Source organism: Caloenas nicobarica, chromosome 4, assembly GCF_036013445.1.
Source record: "Caloenas nicobarica isolate bCalNic1 chromosome 4, bCalNic1.hap1, whole genome shotgun sequence".
Classification (NCBI taxonomy): domain Eukaryota; kingdom Metazoa; phylum Chordata; class Aves; order Columbiformes; family Columbidae; genus Caloenas; species Caloenas nicobarica.
The window spans coordinates 11,604,477-11,621,314 of NC_088248.1; the positions used below are offsets into that span (position 1 = coordinate 11,604,477).

A 16,838-nucleotide genomic window follows, 5' to 3' on the forward strand; every position below is an offset into this window, starting at 1 on the left:
TAGCCATGGGAGGATATGCCCCCCGCATGCACAGCCTTGGGTTGGGATGCGCTAGGCTTGCGTTGGCAGCTGAACGCAAAGCTCATCCTCCAGGAAGGAGTGTCACGGTGACTCTCAAGTCCTGATGAGGAACAGCAGGGTGGAGCCCTCGTACTGTCCAGTGCTCTTTCTAAAGGAGGGAACTGGGAACAGAAGGAATGAGTTCCTAGGGAAATCTTCAGTGGTTTCCTTTGGTAATTTTACCTCAGTCAATACTGTGAACAAAGTAGCTTGACCTTTTGGCCCCGGAACTGTGCATCTGAAAGGGTGTGATCTGGAATCTCCATAGGTCAAAGCTCCTGTTGGGATGCAGCTGTTAAACGTTAGCATTTTTAGAAAAGGTGCTGCCGGATTAGCTTCGTGCACACAGGGCAGGCTCCTCTCAGACACAGAAGGGCTGGAGAAGTAAAGGCAAACTGCTGGTGCTCTTTGCAGTTCTGAATTTCTGATGGTTGCTTATTACTTGTTTATACAAGGCTGGTATGAATCTACTTTTTATCTACTTCCCCCCGCCCCCACCTCCAGAACTCTTCTGTTTAAATATGTTCTTACATTTAACAGGAGACTTTAAAAAAGCAGTGTGACTTTTAACGTGCAGTCAACTTGGTGAAGAATGGAGTCTGAGCAAAGCATGCAGACAACATCTAGACATGTTATTCCCCAAACAATAGGATGCACATCAGTACAGCTGAGTAAGCAAGTCATACATGAATTATCTGACAAAAGTTTAACCTCTATTCACAGCTTAGCTACAATCGGTATTTGATTTCCACAAATAGACTATCAACATTAATACTGTTAAAAAATACTGATTCATTACAACTAACTTATATTTGCTAGTCAAAGTCAGATGTTTTATAGTGGTTGGTAATACAGTCAGGGTTTCTGTTCCCTTGGTAGATAACTGCACAAGCAATTTCTTTAACAAATGCTTGATGATGTGAGCTTCACATTTATTTTCATAAACATGATTCTGAAATTTGCTTTCTGCAGACATCTGTGCCATTAAAAATCAATGTGTGATTATGAGCAGAAAGTGACTGTTGGGGGGTGTAAACACAGAGCCTGATATGAATTCACTTAATTATTTGAGCAAACATTCCTGAAAATACTGTGATATTTTCCCAGTTCTACTTGTGCAGAGAGAATTAGTTTCAATGATTTGCAGACTATCTTGTACAGAATATCCTTTTTCATTGCTTAAAAATGTGAAACTTCCTCAGGAAGAAATTAAATAGATATTTCAATGTTTATAGATGTAATACTCTTGTCATTCACATTGAATGAAAATTGCTGGAAACATTTTTCTCCAAGTTTTTTAAAATAAAAAATATATATTATTCTCATAGTGGCATGGTATCTGAAGTGCAACAATAAACTCTGATAAGAAAATATAGTGTTGTGTGGAAGTGATTTTTATGTTCACAAAAGTTGTCCTTTTCCAGGTTTGTTAGCAGCTATTGCAGCTTGACACTGAGCTACAACACAATCCAGGAGCAGGGGAGCAGCATGAAATGTTTTCAGAAGTGAAAAATATTGCTTACTCTCCCAGTGAGTGAATATTACTGCTTTATGCAGCTGCTCGTTTTACTGCTTTTGCTTCCTTCTTACTTTGTATTTCTTGCGCCAGAAATTGCTAATGTGCTGTAGAAACATTGCCAGAGCTTGCTATTTTTAAGATAACAAGCAGACTTTATTCAAATTATTTGCCTTGGGGATTCAATAGTTGTGCCAATGCATCAGCCTACACAGATGTAAGAAAACCTTTCTTGGGAGAAACCTCTAAAGACAGTATGAGTGTCCAAAGGAAAATTCACTGTTACCAACAAATTCAGAACAGAATAGAACAGTGTACTATCTAGCTGGGCAAAAGCTGCTTAATATCTTCACAGAAATGTAGAGAATAGGAAACCTGTGTTAAAAAAATATTCTGTTCATTACAGAGAAATAATGCAACCTCTACATTGAGAAGTCTAAGCTTATTTTAAAATATTCAGCTCTATAATCTCTAAGCATAACAAAAGTGGAACAATAAAGTAATAACAGAATGGTACTAAGCAAAGGGAAAAGATCCTTGCTACAAATAACACCTGCCTGACGTTTCATTTAATGTTTCTTTTCAGTTCTTCCAAGCACAAAACTCTTAAGAGCTCAAAGGCAAAGACACTTTTTTGTCTCTGTGGACCACATGGATCAAGAAGGCACAATAGTTGGCATCAAAGGACAAATCACAGGAACAGGAAAGTAATTAACAGCTGAAACCAAGGGCTAGGGAAACCTGAATGGAGGAGGCATTTAGGCAAATTAAGGTTGATAGACTTTAAAAGCATATAGTGAGCTTGATTCTTCAGCACTCTGCTTTCTGTCAGTTTGCTTCCATCTTTTTTAATATAGTATTTTCTTTATTCCCCTTTTCTGTTCTGATCCTCTCTTCCTCTTGATATTCAGATGGGAAATAAGGCTCATGTACTTTTAATTGCTCAGATGTTTATCTGCTTAGGAGAGCTGTCAATCTAGGAGCACAAGGTCATCCCTTACAAAAGGTATTAAACAGAAGTGGCCTAGTTCAACTGTGATAAAGGTGTTCGGTTCAGAATTACTAGTTGAAATCCTATAGCCTGTGTTATTCAGGAGATCAGAGAAATGGACTCTCTTGCCCCAAAATAAATCTTATCGTCTCCTCAATTACCTCATCAAGAATGTCTCTCCTATTAAGTCTCCGAGTAAAGCTCCTTCCTTCAGCTAAATTCTGAACTGTTGTACTCCTGTAAAAAAATTTTAAATCACAAAATAGGAAAATGTTTTCTGCATAATTTTTTATACAAACACAGTACATACATTTTAGTTATAGAACTCCCATCTTGAATGAAAACATTATGAGCTAAAGGCAGGGGCCCGCTCTTTGATGCGTGTGACAGAATGGAAATAAAATTCCTGAACACAAATGGTCAGAACAGCTGAGGCTCAAGCTTATGGCACAGGTAGGGCTGTAGGGCATAGTAGCACTTTCATTTGTCTCTGCACTTTTGTACAATCCTAGCAGAAGTTTCGTTTTTCTACAATACTGCCTGATAGTTGTATATATGGAGCAGTAACATTACATCATCATTGTCTGAAAATGAAGAAAAACGTCTAATGTGATAGATATGCCTTAAATCATTTCCTATCTTTTCCACATAAAGTAGGTAAAAAACGTGGATACTAAAATATGAGCCAAACGGCAGCTTTCTGCAGAACAATATTCGCCCATTCTAGCTGCTTGTTCTAGACCTCCCTAACAATTCAAATACAAAGTCACCCTGCTGTAGCTGCTTGAGCCAGATTTTCAGTCCCTGGGCTGTGTCATTCAGTGGCATCTGGCCCACAGAAGCCCATGTTGCCCCGGCACCTTTCCAGTGCAGCCCCGCGTGGACCCTGAACTCGCCTCCGAGCTGCGGCTGTTGCCAGAGAGCAGCTTTTGCAGCCTGTGCCTGCCCTGCCCTCTGCTCGGAATGACTGCAAAATACTTAAATTAAGATGCTGTGGCATAAAAGGTATAGTAGTTAAAAATGAGAGTGTGGGGATTTGGCCAGCATTAACCAGACACACTTGCTCGTGTGGACTGGAAAAGGAAAATTACCCGTATTCGCATAAAGGGGTGACTTCATTTCTCTAGTGCATCTTTCACGACCTTTCGTCTTAATCCATGGTTACCAAGTAACAAATAATAGTGTTTTAGCATTTAAGGCTCATCTTATGACTTGACCCAGTGTGCATTCACATATACGTACATACATAAATGTATCTCTGTCTCCATATATAAAGCGGCATCGATGTCTAGGCTAGATAAAGGGAATTGCGCCGGTAACTGCAGCCCCTTTTCCACAGCTCGGTTAATTCGGTTTCTCCTGGTGATGCTACTCAGGAGCTTCAGAAAGGACCAGACACCGAACCGGAGGGCTCGGCGCGGGCACCCCGCGCTCCCGCACTAAACGCAACTTCCGCCCGCGCCGCGCCGGCTCAGCCCCGCCCCTCGCCCCGCCCCTGCGGCCCCGCGCGGGAGGGCTCGCCGCTCTGGCCACGCCCAGCGCGCGGCGCAGCGGGAGCGGGTGGCCGCGCGGCCGTGCGCGCGCTTGGCCTCGGGGCTGCTGGCGGCCGTTGGCGGGCGCGCGGGGCGGCGGTTGGCGGGGAGGTGCGGGGCGCGAGGAGGGGGGCCGGGCGCGCGGGGGTGTTCGCTGACCGGGCGCGCGCGCAGCCGTTACGCGGCGCGTGCTCCGCCGCAGTCGCGGTTGGGCCCGGGCGGAGGTGGCAGCGCAGAGCAGAGCAGCGAGCGGCAGGTAGGCCCTGTGGCGAAGCGGAGCGGGTGAGGAGCCGTTAGGCGGTGGTGGCGGCGGGGCCAGGGCCGGGGTGAGGGAGGCAGCGGCCGCCGGTTGGGAAAATGGCGGTCGCCACGTGGCGGGGGAGGGTGATCCATGACTCCATGGGGGCTGCCGCCCGTGGCTGTCCCCCTTCCTAGGCATGGAAGAGCAGTTCCTTGCTAATTGGCAAAACTTTTACCGTCTTGTGGGTATTAGTCGTTGACTGTAGCAAGTAACAAGCCGAGTCGGCAGAGGCCCTGGGGTTGGCCGTCTCCCTCCTTTGCTAGTGTTTTTGGTTTTTTGTTTTCTCCTTTTTTTTCTTTAATAAGCGTTCTTAAACGAGTTGTCTTTTTTTTTCTCTCTCTCCTTAGCGCAGACGGTGCAAGTACGGAGATCTATCTGCCGTTGAAGTTCCCTACCTCAAAAAGTACGTGACTGGGTGTGTGTTATGTAATAAGCTCTTAGAAGTCGGGTTTTGGGCGGGAGTAACACCGACTTGATCATTTCTGAGACTTGTCTGTTGAAATCCAGGTATAGGCTTGGTGCTTTGTTTTTAGGGCACGCATCGTTTGTGTTTCAGTCACAGAGAAATATAACCAAGTGCATCAGTTAGTGTGACTGGCAAGAGTTGGGCCTGGGTGTAGATGTATTAGATATGCTAGGAATAGTGGATTATGATAAAACATGTTGTCAGTATTTTTGCCTGACAAACTGCCAACTAGAGGCATCTGAATCCACAGTTTTCTCGGGGATGCCTGTGCAAGGAGCATGGGTTTTTTCAGTAATCATGTTTCTGATTTAATGAAGTGAGCACCAAGAGTAATCTGCAAATGCAAGATCAGAGACATATGTCAAGTGGATACTAACAGCTTCGTTTCAGAGCAGTTTGCAACTCTTAGGAGGGCATCATATTGTTGCCTAAACTTGGGCCTGACTTTTAGCAACGAGCAACAATGTATACGGAATTTAGGTCAAGCTGACCCTCCTTCAAACTGTCAAAGAATGATGGATTGAGGAATTCCTAAGCAAGGGAGTTACCATTGAGAAGAGTAAAACAAGAGCGATAAGATGAACTCCTTATCAGGAGCTCCTGTGCTGGCAGTTTGGACATCATGGAACCTGTGCAATTAGTTTAGTTTGTTTAACAATATCTCTTGAGACAGACAAAGTGTCCTTCACATCAACTTTATTCATTATAAGCTTGTTATAATACTGAAAATCACAACCCCAGGAGGGAAGACCCAGGCCCAACCCAAGACCCCTCTGCAGGGAACATTTGCAGTACTACAATGCTTATGTAACCAATTTGCAAATGTGTAACCAGGCAGCCCTTCAGAACTGCCTTGAGGGTGTGTATGTAGTGCTAAGATTTTGTATGTAATGACTGTAACTTTGTATCACCGGTATGCTGTTGGTGCAAAAGGAGTTGCAGTTTTTGTATTGTTGAAACTTAACCTTTGATATTGGAATACATTCTTAAATAAATGTGGCTACATTATACATCATTTTATATGTGATTTTCTCACTTTTTTTTACTACTGACTTATTACTTGCTGTTTATTTTATATTTATTTTAGACTATGGAAAAGATGTTAAAAAGCAAATTTGAGTGATTTTCTTATTTGAGTTGAAAATGGGTTGTAAAGCGGCAGAGACAACTCGCAACATCAGCAACACATTTGGCCCGGGAACTGCTAACGAACATGCAGTGCAGTGGTGGGTCAAGAAGTTTTGCAGAGGAGACGAGAGCCTTGAAGATGAGGAGCGTAGGGGTCGGCCGGTGGAAGTTGGCAGCAACCAGTTGAGAGCAATCATCGAAGCTGATCCCCTTACAGCTACATTAGAATAGTTTGATCTAGCATCCGGACTTGCTCAACTCTGTAATAAAATCAGTATCTTGTCTCTGTGTGAGATTGGCTTTGCACACCAGGAACAGACACGCACTTGAGCAACAACAATACTATTCAGTGATGTTTGCTGTCCTGTATGTGTTTCCAGTAGCCATATTAAACTGCCTTAAACTTGTTTTTACAGGTGAAAAACACTCTCCAGTTGTGATGGCAGAAGAAGATGTAGCCTAAAATCCACATGAATTCTAGGAGTAGCTGTGACTAGAATTTTAAATTTTTATTTAGGGTAAAGGTGAATCTGCCTTATCTTATGGAATTGATGCCTTTTGTGAGCAATAATATCTCTGCTTATCAAACAGAGCTAGCAAAAGCTAATTTTAGGTTAGGTCTTCATGTCGCTTTAGATGTAACAGAGACAAGCTTTTTTTCATTAAGTTCAGACTTGGAGCCTAAATGAGATTCTGTAGTCCATCTCTCATCTTTACAAAGGGGCTGGAATGTATCTTACTGTGCCTGAAGTTAGCCTTGTCTGCTCTGTACAAATACTGTTAGGGTGACTAGATCATTTTGTGCCTCTTTTAGGGATCTTCTGTTGTTCCTGTCTTTGGGCTGCCACCAAGTCTAAAGCAATTTTCTCAGTAGTTTGGTGGCTGTGCTGTACTTCATGTGGCTGACTGTACTGCAGTATTATTAAATTTGATGACGTGCACCTTCAGTGGTGGCTCTTCTACTGTTTAAGTGTGTTAGAAAGGCTGTTGCAAGGAGTATAAGTGCACTGCATAAGATGAAGGTAAGTTTATGAAGTCTAGAAAATCAATGTGAAATCTGCATTCATGATTTTGGTATATATGCCAATGTAAAGCCTTCAAATGTATTACTAAGTTAATAAAGATACATAAACTTTCACTGCACGTGTTGCTGCTTCTTTACAAGACTAGAACCGCATGTGTTCTTTGGACTAGTGATACATGACAAATCTGCTCGTGGGGATACAGCTTTTGGTAGCTGGGCCTAATGTTTATGACTGTGGTTTCAGGCCAAAGCAGTGGCTCTGGCTGGTTGTCTCTAGTTGTCTGGGAGCCACTCTGGAAGTCAAATAACTTCAGTTGGAGGTTACTTCTACAAGGGAGAAATAGTGATGTTGAATGTAGCTGCTTTTTCAATTCTCATTGCTGAGGAATCTTTCAGTCCACATTCTATATAGTATACGGAGCTCTAGTAGGTGGTGAATTGTTGCAGAATTGGACAAGATTGGTGTTTTACTTACAAGTAAAACTGTCGTAGATAACATCCATCCCTGCTGGCACAATGTCTTGTGGAATATCTTTCACTTAAAGAAATTTTCTGCAAATTATTTGCAAGATAGTGTTTGAAAGGCCTGGGAAACTGAAGCTAGAACAGATCAAGGATGCAGTACAATATCTGCTGAGTACTTGGCAACTGAGGGGTTATTCCTGTTTGAAGTAAATGGGGGAGGGGAAGTGTGGACTTCAATTACAGCATGGATTAGATCCGACGAAATAACTTCTGATGGTCATGTTATTCATAAAGGAATAGGCTGGTAGGGATGGTTAGAGAGCTGTCATAGGACACTTTTTTTCTTTTTTCTTTTTTTTTTAACCACGTGCTTCTGCCACTGACAAAGTATAGCTGAAGGTATATTCTATGTAGAGCTATAATAAGGAGAACTACACCTGTTTAACTGGTGGTGTGTGATTACTCTTTCCTTTTTAATGGCTCTGCATATAACACTATCATATGACATCTTTACTTAGGATTTGAAGTTTGTCTGCCAAGTGTGGTAGCTAACAGTCATTAAAAATGTACTGTGAATTTTCTGTTCTCATAGAAGCATGGACTTGAGTAGTAATTCGGGTGCTTTGAGGAAAAAAAAAACACCAAAACCAAACTGTTCTACAAGGGCAGTTATTTTCTTGCACAAGAAAATGCTAGGCAGATGGTGGCCAGGACAACTGTTGCTATCCTGTGGACAAGGTGTGGGTAAGAAAGTACTAATGCTGTGTGCAGGTGTGATTGCTCTCCTGGCAGGTGTTCTTGTTGCAAAGTGGCTTCCTTAGTTTTTTAGGTCAGGATTTTTTTGTGACAGGCTTTGATCCCATGAAGAAAACCAGGTGTAGGCAAATACGAATAGGAAGAAGCAGGAGTAGGGTTGGGGATCAGTTTAAGGGATTTAGAATGCATTAAAGCAATATTAACACAGAGTACAAAAGTCAAGAATGTGACACGAAGGTCTGGAGAGAAGCATTTTTCTTTTGTGGTCACTGAAATGATACCAAAAAGTTCAGGCTTTCTGGTGTTGACTTTTATCTGCTATATGGCATTGCACTGATGTGGTTCTCTGATGTGTTATCCCAAATCCCTTGAATTTTAACCTTTGCTTTTAGCAGACAACAGCTGCCTTTTTAATCTGTTTTAACAATTTCAGTGCATAATGACTGAATTGCCTTTTTTTTCTTTTTTTTTTTTTTTAGCAAGTTGCCTTTGAAAACTGACTGTGCTGTCTCTCTGCCTCCATGGAATCCATGGAGGATTCTTGTGTGTGAAACTATAATTTAGAGGAGGATCATGTAGCAGTCTGGCTAGTCCACTGTGTGAGCCAAATGATGAGGTAAGTGGTATTTCCACCTGAATGGTCATGAGTCCTATGATCTGTCAGGGAGTAGCTTTAAGGTTCTTAGTGCTCTTAGTGAGTCATTGCCTTTACTGTGAAGCTTTCCATGAACATCGAGTCACATGCACAGAGGGTAGTGAAATCTGCTTTCTCTCAGTACTTGGCTACAATAGGATTATTCTTACAAGATGTGGCTTTTTCATTTCCACGTGGCTTAGGACAGCTTGTTTATCATAATTTCTCTGTGAACTTAATTCCCAATCTATTCCTTTTGCATATTGGCTCTTACATTTATAGATGTTCCTTATTTTTCTGTACCTGGTTCCATCTGCAGTTACGTCCAGTGCCTCACACCTCACCAACTTTCACCCAACCCAGTCTTGTCTTTTTTTTTTCCTTTACATTGCCATAAAGGTAAATATTCCTTCCAAATTTTAACGTAGTCTTTCCTGTTTGTGGTTGCTTGGTGTTGCATTTGCAGGAAATTACATGGTCAGTTTCTGTGTTTCATGGAAAGAAATGGAATAGGCACTACTGCATGTGAGCAGGTATCTAATGTGTAGGTCTAAGGTAGGTCTTGTCTCTACTGCCTCAATTAACTGCATTTGCTGTTACCTAGCAGCTTGGAGCACAAACAAAAAAAATACTCTTTCCTGATACCAGAGACTACCTGTCTTCTGGGTGGTTTCTTGTTCTGCTATCTACTACTTGAGCCTAATTGTTTTAGCCTTCTTGTAAGTTATGTTCGGTGGTGGACACTCCGAAATTATAACAGCATTAAAATCACAAGTAGAAATATTCTAGCACTTGGAAGCACAAAATACTTGCACTCACACTGAAAAGAATGGAGAACATTGATTCAGGACAAACATTTTAAAATATAAGCTACTATAGTGCTGTGACTTTTTTTTTTCTGGAAGTAAGACAGCTGAGGTTATAGATATTCTGCGTATAATGATCATAAAATGGGATCTTGGTTTATCTGTGGTCTAATGCTTGTATGTAATGCCCTTTGGGAAGTTGTTCAGGGCTGAGATAAATTCATGTTAAATAGGCTTTGTGTGTTAGTTGCAGTAATGCTTCTGTTATTTGTTTCTGATATCTGTATAGTCTTTGGAAAATGGAGAAAAAACTTGGGAAGTTCAGAGGTACTGCATCTAGCTATAAATCTTCACAGTATTGGTGAAGTTGGCTGGATTACACATCAGTGTCTAAAATGATCATCTAATCTGGGAATAGAAGAGCTGAGTGTTGTCTTATTTCCTGCCACTGTTGACACTATGACCTGCTTACTTAATACAAAAACCCATTAGTGTAGGCTGAAGAGCATTCTTTTCTGAAAGTTTGTATGTATTAAAAATGTTAAAAAAGGGGAAAGCAGCAAGGGTCAAAGAATCTTAAGCAGTTTTAAGAGTATAGGATAAATTTATTTATGACCACCTAACTAGTCTAAGTTAAAGCACACAAAGCAGTAAGAATTCCATTGTACAGAACAAAGTTCCATCCCTCAGAAAATGGCCCATGGCTTATATGCATTGAAGAAAATATTTTCAAGAGCACCATTCTTTCACTTAAGAAAGCTCATATGAAGTTTACTCAGCTAATGTTCCTGCAACATCTACTTGTACATTATCCACAGGATTAATGTATAAAAGTTAGTCAGCGTGCCAGTTTTTATTGTATACATTTACATCATCAGACTCATTGAACAAAAATTAGAATGGCATAACAAAGATAATTTTATGTTAGAAACTAAAAAGACATGCTCTCTGCATGAAAACGGTACTGCAACATTTTAAAATACAATAAAGCATCCAATTAAAAGAACAAAACTAATGAACTACTGTATTAAATCTAAATATTTACTACATTAAGTATGCAGAGTTGGTTTTGTTTGTTCCTCCCCTCCCCTGTATTGTATTTGTTGGTGCAACTTCTAAAAGAAAATTATTATTTCCCCTGTACACAACACATATTGCACTATATAGCCTACTTCACCACAAGTTTCAAAATAATGGGTCTTGTAGAGCAAAGCTTTGATGGTACAAATTGATACCGTTTGACATATTTACTTCCTCTTTCCTTTAATTAAAAGGGCTAGGTGTAAGTAAAAATAAATGGTTTTAAAGTTGACTAGCAGAGTGTTTCACATAGGTATAACAGTAGATGGTCACAGTACGATGATTTTATTAAGTTTTTAAGCAAAATATTTCACACTATTTCAAATAGTGTGGAATTACAGAAAACTAAAATATATTAAAGCACCTCACGTACCAGTTTAGCACCAGTTCCAACACGATATTTCAACTAGTCATGACACTTGAAAACTAACTTTGAGGTCTGAGAGAAATTAAGAGCAAAGTCTTTCATCACATGGGTTTCCACAATATCATTGCCAGTTTGTATGTAAATTGAGTTGTCTTAGATACTTGTTACAACACCAGAGAGACATAGAACCATACAGAAATGAATGATTGCCCACTTACAACATGAATACAAGCATCCCACTTTGTTCACAACAGGCCACACAACATTGTCACAGCCGGAGTGTTTGGGGATAGGAAACACAGGAAAACACTCACTTGTAGTCATAGTTTGTACAGTCACTATGTGGTGACACACATCTGCCACACTTTTCACACTGGAGTGCTTCATGGCCCACAGAACTTTTGTTTCAGCTTTTTAAAGAGCTTGTTTTTTAAGATCATATGCAGAGCACACTTGCAGATGGTCAGAATGGCCTTTGACAGGTGTTGCAGGGGTACCACTGAACTCTCCTGTTTCACTCTTGACTCTAGTCTCAGATATTTTTAAGACTGATACTCATTAATGTGGCACTAAGATAATAATTATTTCCTCTGTTCTGTGTGATAAGTTCAATGCAGTGGCCCTTTCTAAAATGATAGTAAGTTGTTTTATATTTATCTTGTACATCAAGAGTAACTTTTAATCAGTGCATTTTTATAATCATGAAGGTTTCTATAGTGTGGGTAACAGTATTTGTAAAAGGAGTTAAGTGGAATCAAGATATGTCAATTCTTTAGCAGTCACCGAAAACTATCTAACTCATAGGTATTTCTAAATGATATTTAGAATAGGAAAGGGCATTAAGGACCATATGACTGAATTTTTAATCTAGTGTCATAAATCACCGTGAGAAATCTAAGCAGTTATTAGATAAAAGATACACAAGTATTCTGCAATTACTGGTTTCAAATAACTCTCACCTTTCCTGTCAGATCAGTCTGAACCAGTGTTACAACTAAGCAGGAGAGAGTTGTCTAAGCATTATCTTGTAGAAAATAGTAGTTCAAGACTTCACAGACCTTTTCAGACAAGTATTGGCTCAACACCTCCAATATTTGTATTGTACGTACTTTCAATTTTCCCTTGTAGGATTAGCAAAGCTTCTTTGTGTTACTTGAGTAAAGCCCCTCCATGCCAGCAATGAGAGCATTGGATATTTGTTAGTCTGATATTGTACTGACAGCTAGTGGTAAATACGAAAAGTAAGTTCTGTCTGAAATGCTGTATATACTAAAAATTAGGAACTTCAGAAAGAAGACAAATTGTATTTATCTAGAAGAAAGAAAATAAGAGGTCATTTGGTTTTGATCTGGCTCTTGCAACGGTGCAGGACGTTTACAGGGAAACTAACTTGCAGTGTACTACCTGTTTTACTTGGGAATGTATTTTATGCACAATAAGCTGTGAGAACATTTATCAGAATAGCTGGGGATCTGATTATTTACAGTTATTTTCCTTCTAATGTTTAATGCATATGCAGATTTAATCACCACGAGTCAACCTGTCTCATTATGTAATGAAACATGAGTCAAAATTAGCGGGCTGAGTACAAGATCATAGGAATAATAGGATACCAGTCAAGAAGTGATTAAACAAACTAGACTGAAGATTAATTCTGAGATGTGCAAGTAATTCTAGAGAAGTTCAGAACATAAATAGCTTGGAGTTACTAGAGTCTTCCTGTGGGCAGTGAATCTCATAGCGAACTCTCCAGCTGTCCTGCTCCAATGTTACTCTAAACTGGCTATCATTTTTTCCCCTTCTTTTAAATACATGGTAACTTGTTCGTGCAATATAAACTTCCTCAACACAGAGGGATTTTGTTTGGATAGTAACTCCTAACTGGAAAGATTGTGTGTATACAGCTTGGATTTAATGAAAAGACATGAATGTGTCCATTTCCACCCACTGTGGGCTCCAGCTGTGCACTGTCTGTGCTGTTCAAGTTGTCCTGCCTCAAACTTTGTTAACAAAGTTTTGTTTTCATTATGGATGTTCATAATTTGGTCACACTTTTTATCCAGGGTACAAAAGATGATACTTTTGTGTAGACACCTGGAGAATCTTTCACTCCACAGCCATAGCCCCAGGAGGTCACGCCATACACAACCCAGCTTTCCCCTGGACGTTCACACATAAGTGGTCCGCCGCTGTCTCCTTGGCAGCTATCAACACGTTTCTGTTCTTGGATGTTTCCAGCACAGAGCATTCTTCCTGTGAATCTTCTTTTGTAACGCTCTTCACATACCCTCTTGGGAAGTAAGGGGATGGCAGCTTGTTGTAATGTTCTTGAATAAGCCCTTCCTGAAAAGACAACCCAAATTGTTGTATCATTATGATGCTTGGTCATGGAAACATAAATATGATTTAATCCAATTTTCGCTGTCAGTCCTTCGCACTGTTTTGTCATTAAATAAAATGACTGAAAATAAGACTGTTGAAAAAATATACTATGCATTAAATCTAACACTATAATACTATATAGATATTGGAAATATGTAATACAGATGCGCTTTTTTATATTAAAAAAGGCTTAAATTTTAAGATGTAGCTTTATTCCTCAGTTCGCTGGATCTTTCCAGTGCTGGGGTTTGTTTTGTTCCAAACACACTTTGTTTATTTTAGAAGACTATATGCCCTAATACTTGAATGGGGAAGCTATTTGGGGGAATCTTGAGACTAAAGCTGTAGAAACACTTCGTTTCTAAGTTGCCAGTTCATATCTAGTCTAACTCAGCCTGACAGGCGCTTCATCCTCTCTTGGCTTACAAGTAAGTACACGCAAGCCTTCTTGTCACCTCAATTGAGGAGCCAATGTTAACCGAGCCCAAGTGTGCTCTAGTAGGGATCGGCAGAATTGTTTGAATCTTACAGTCATGGTAACTTCTATGTACCAGAGTACTAATGAGACCCCTGACCAAAAGGAATCTTAATTTTGCAGGAGTGACCACAACCTGTACTGTTTTTTTTTTTTTTGTGAATCCTGCATTGTATAAGCACTGCTCTGCTTAAGAAAAGTCAAGATTTAAATAATTTGACTTTTTTCTATAGCTTGGCACCTCCTTTTCAGTTGCAAACATGGGAAATTAAGGCCAATCGTCTGGGGTTTTTTGTGGTTTTGTTTGGTTGGTTTTTTGTTTGTTTGGGGTTTTTTTACTTTAAAGTAAAATATTAATATTTACAAAGTAAGTATGATTCATATAGTAAGTGTGAAATTTCCACTGAAGTAATGTAGTAATGTTATTTCTTACTGTAATTGAAGTCAATTATTGCCGTGGCTAATGCAAACTTAAATAGATGTCCTAAGTAAACAATATTGCAGAACTTTCACTCAATTGTGTAAAAAGCTATACAGAGCTAGGAAATGAATTTGCAATTGTTTTTAGCAAAAAACCCCACCCTACAAGTCTATCTCCTTTATTGTAGTACAGTGACGCAGACATCTGTGTACACGGATTAAATGCATGCGAAGAGGAAGAACTGATATTTTGCCTTGCCTCCTTACAGTTTGAATGAGTCAGTGGAACAAAGGTTCAAGTGTGGTTGCTGTCTTGCACTGTATTCAACACCATGAAAACATGAAAGTAAAAACATGGTTATTAGTTTGTAAAACATGTAAAGGATGATGACATTTAAAGAGGAAGAATCTTATACTAACCTAAAAAGTGACAAGATAGCTCATTCCAGAAGGCTGGATTGCAGATTACATTGTGGTTCTTGTAAATTTTGGCAAGATACTCTCTTATTTAAATTTAACCGCTGATTGAAAATGTCAGTGGTAACAAGAGACTAAAAATGTTACTTTGAATTCTATCGTGTGTATATTTTCTAACCATGTTGCTATTGAAGTAGTGTAATTTAAATAACCTTTCTAAAATACTAATTGTACTTACCTTAAAAACCTTAAATATATTAGAGCTGTTAGTTATTCTGAGGCAGGGGATGACAAGCTGCTGCACAGGGTGTGCCTGGCAACAAATAAGCTTTTCATTCATGCTTGTCTGTGTTAATGAGGCCATTTTAGTGACTCGTTCTGTGATTTAGAGTGACATGGTTAATCGCCACTTCTCAAACACAAACTAAATTCAGTAAACAAAGTGCTGTCGTTCCTGTTTAAGGATCAGGAGAGAAAATACTCACCTATATGAAAAGAGTAAGATTGTTCTATTTTGAGCATTTCTTATTTTAAGAATTAGGTTGGTTTTTTTTTAATAAATAAGCAGCCTCAGGTAATGAGAGCAGTGGGTGGAAATCATCAAAATATTTTTACCTGTGTCACCCCATCCAGTGATATAACAGTTTGGAGCAGTTTTCTGTGGTCTCTCTCTCCTTAATGGCAAACAAGCAGGTAAGACGTGGGTACTGAATCTGGCACACTGTTCCTCTGGCCCCTGTAGCCTCACCAATGCAATGTCGTAGTCACTGCTGTTGGGCTTGTACTCTTTATGCATCACAATCTGTTGGACTCCAATTTCTTCCTCGTACTCTTCTGGTACCAGTGTGTGATAGTCTCCAACTCGCACAGCATAGTTCCGTGTGTTGTTGCCATACCTAAGATTGAGGTGAAAACAAATAGGGCTGACTCATGCAAAGTCAGGTCCTAACCATGCAGATTTGATCAGTGTCTTTATTGCTTATATAAATAATGATACCAAAAGGTTTTTGTAAAGAGCAAAAGTGCTTTCTCAGATGTTTAGATTGACAGTCAAGTGTATCCTAAAGAATATAAAGGAAGCTTTTCGTGAAGTTTCAGATGGAGCTATGTTCCTTTTGTATATTTTCACAGGCAAGGTTTCTTATGGCCATCTGCTGTTACTGGCATTTATTTCAAAGGTACAAGCAAGGTGTGCACCATAAATGTATTTAGTAAGGGTAGCACAAATTGCCAGTATTAGAACGAAAACCTGAGTACTAACGTGATTATGATACTCCAAATAATTACTGAAATGAAAACAGTATTCAAGCTTACTCTAGTTTGGCTGAGAAATTTTGGAGGCTTAGAGAACTTTATAAAAGCCTCTTATATTAACTGAAGTAATAATAAGGAAAACAAAGCATAAGTGCATTACAACCACCTATTGTCAGTGATAGAAGGCCTGTAAATCTCAGACTTGTTTTGCATTTATATGACCCAAATTTCTTTAATATCATTGACTAAATGGTAAATACCTTAGAGATGATTAGTGTGGCTATAAAAAAGAATTTTCTGTGCATGCCTTTGGAGATTTTGGATTACAGGACACACAGCCCTGGTCAGAAAAATGCAAACAAGGGAGTATTGTTGGGTGCATTTATTTATTTCAAAACCTGGCTAAACGAACCCAAATATTTTTCCTTTGATTTCTCTCTTTCCCTTATAGCCTTCAACAGGAAATTTGTAATATGTGTGCAGAAAACAAGCTACAGTGTTGTATCACCTTCAAACCTATAGTTGTTTTTATTAATACTCCCCAGTAATGTGCTGATCTCCATTGCTCACTAAAGGTTGCTTGGGGAGCAGCAGGCAAAGCAGGAATATGACAGTTTTCTTCTGAACAATATATAACTGTACCACTGAATATTTCTTCTAAGGGTGGGTTGTATTCCTGGTTTTCTGCAAGGCTTTCTTTGTCAAATTCTGCACTTCTTCAGGTATTCTGTGAGTAAAATGTCACTGCTATGCTTGTAGGAGGG

At 39.6% G+C, this 16,838-nt stretch overlaps 1 protein-coding gene, 1 long non-coding RNA gene and 1 other non-coding gene across 8 annotated transcripts in view; 2 read left to right on the forward strand and 1 right to left on the reverse strand.

The window, feature by feature from the left end:
• Positions 1 to 4,245: 4,245 nt before the first annotated feature.
• LOC135988417 (uncharacterized) overlaps positions 4,246 to 16,838 on the forward strand; it is a 67,827-nt gene continuing 55,234 nt past the window's right edge. For all 5 annotated transcript variants that reach the window (XR_010606146.1, XR_010606145.1, XR_010606147.1 and 2 more), the window contains exons 1-3: positions 4,246 to 4,355; positions 4,748 to 4,803; positions 8,719 to 8,855. This is a non-coding gene — a long non-coding RNA (uncharacterized LOC135988417). The remainder of the gene's footprint in view (positions 4,356 to 4,747; positions 4,804 to 8,718; positions 8,856 to 16,838) is intronic.
• On the forward strand, positions 4,487 to 4,617 carry LOC135988790 (small nucleolar RNA SNORA24). Its single transcript, XR_010606237.1, has one exon. It is a non-coding gene; the product is annotated as a small nucleolar RNA SNORA24 (small nucleolar RNA).
• The window catches only part of PRSS12 (serine protease 12), a 46,798-nt gene continuing 40,237 nt past the window's right edge, over positions 10,278 to 16,838 (reverse strand). For both annotated transcript variants that reach the window (XM_065634365.1, XM_065634364.1), the window contains exons 12-13: positions 15,436 to 15,716; positions 10,278 to 13,469 (exon numbers count right to left, since the gene is read on the reverse strand). In XM_065634365.1, coding sequence (XP_065490437.1) covers positions 13,162 to 13,469; positions 15,436 to 15,716 — 589 coding nt within the window. In that variant the 3' untranslated portion in view covers positions 10,278 to 13,161. The remainder of the gene's footprint in view (positions 13,470 to 15,435; positions 15,717 to 16,838) is intronic.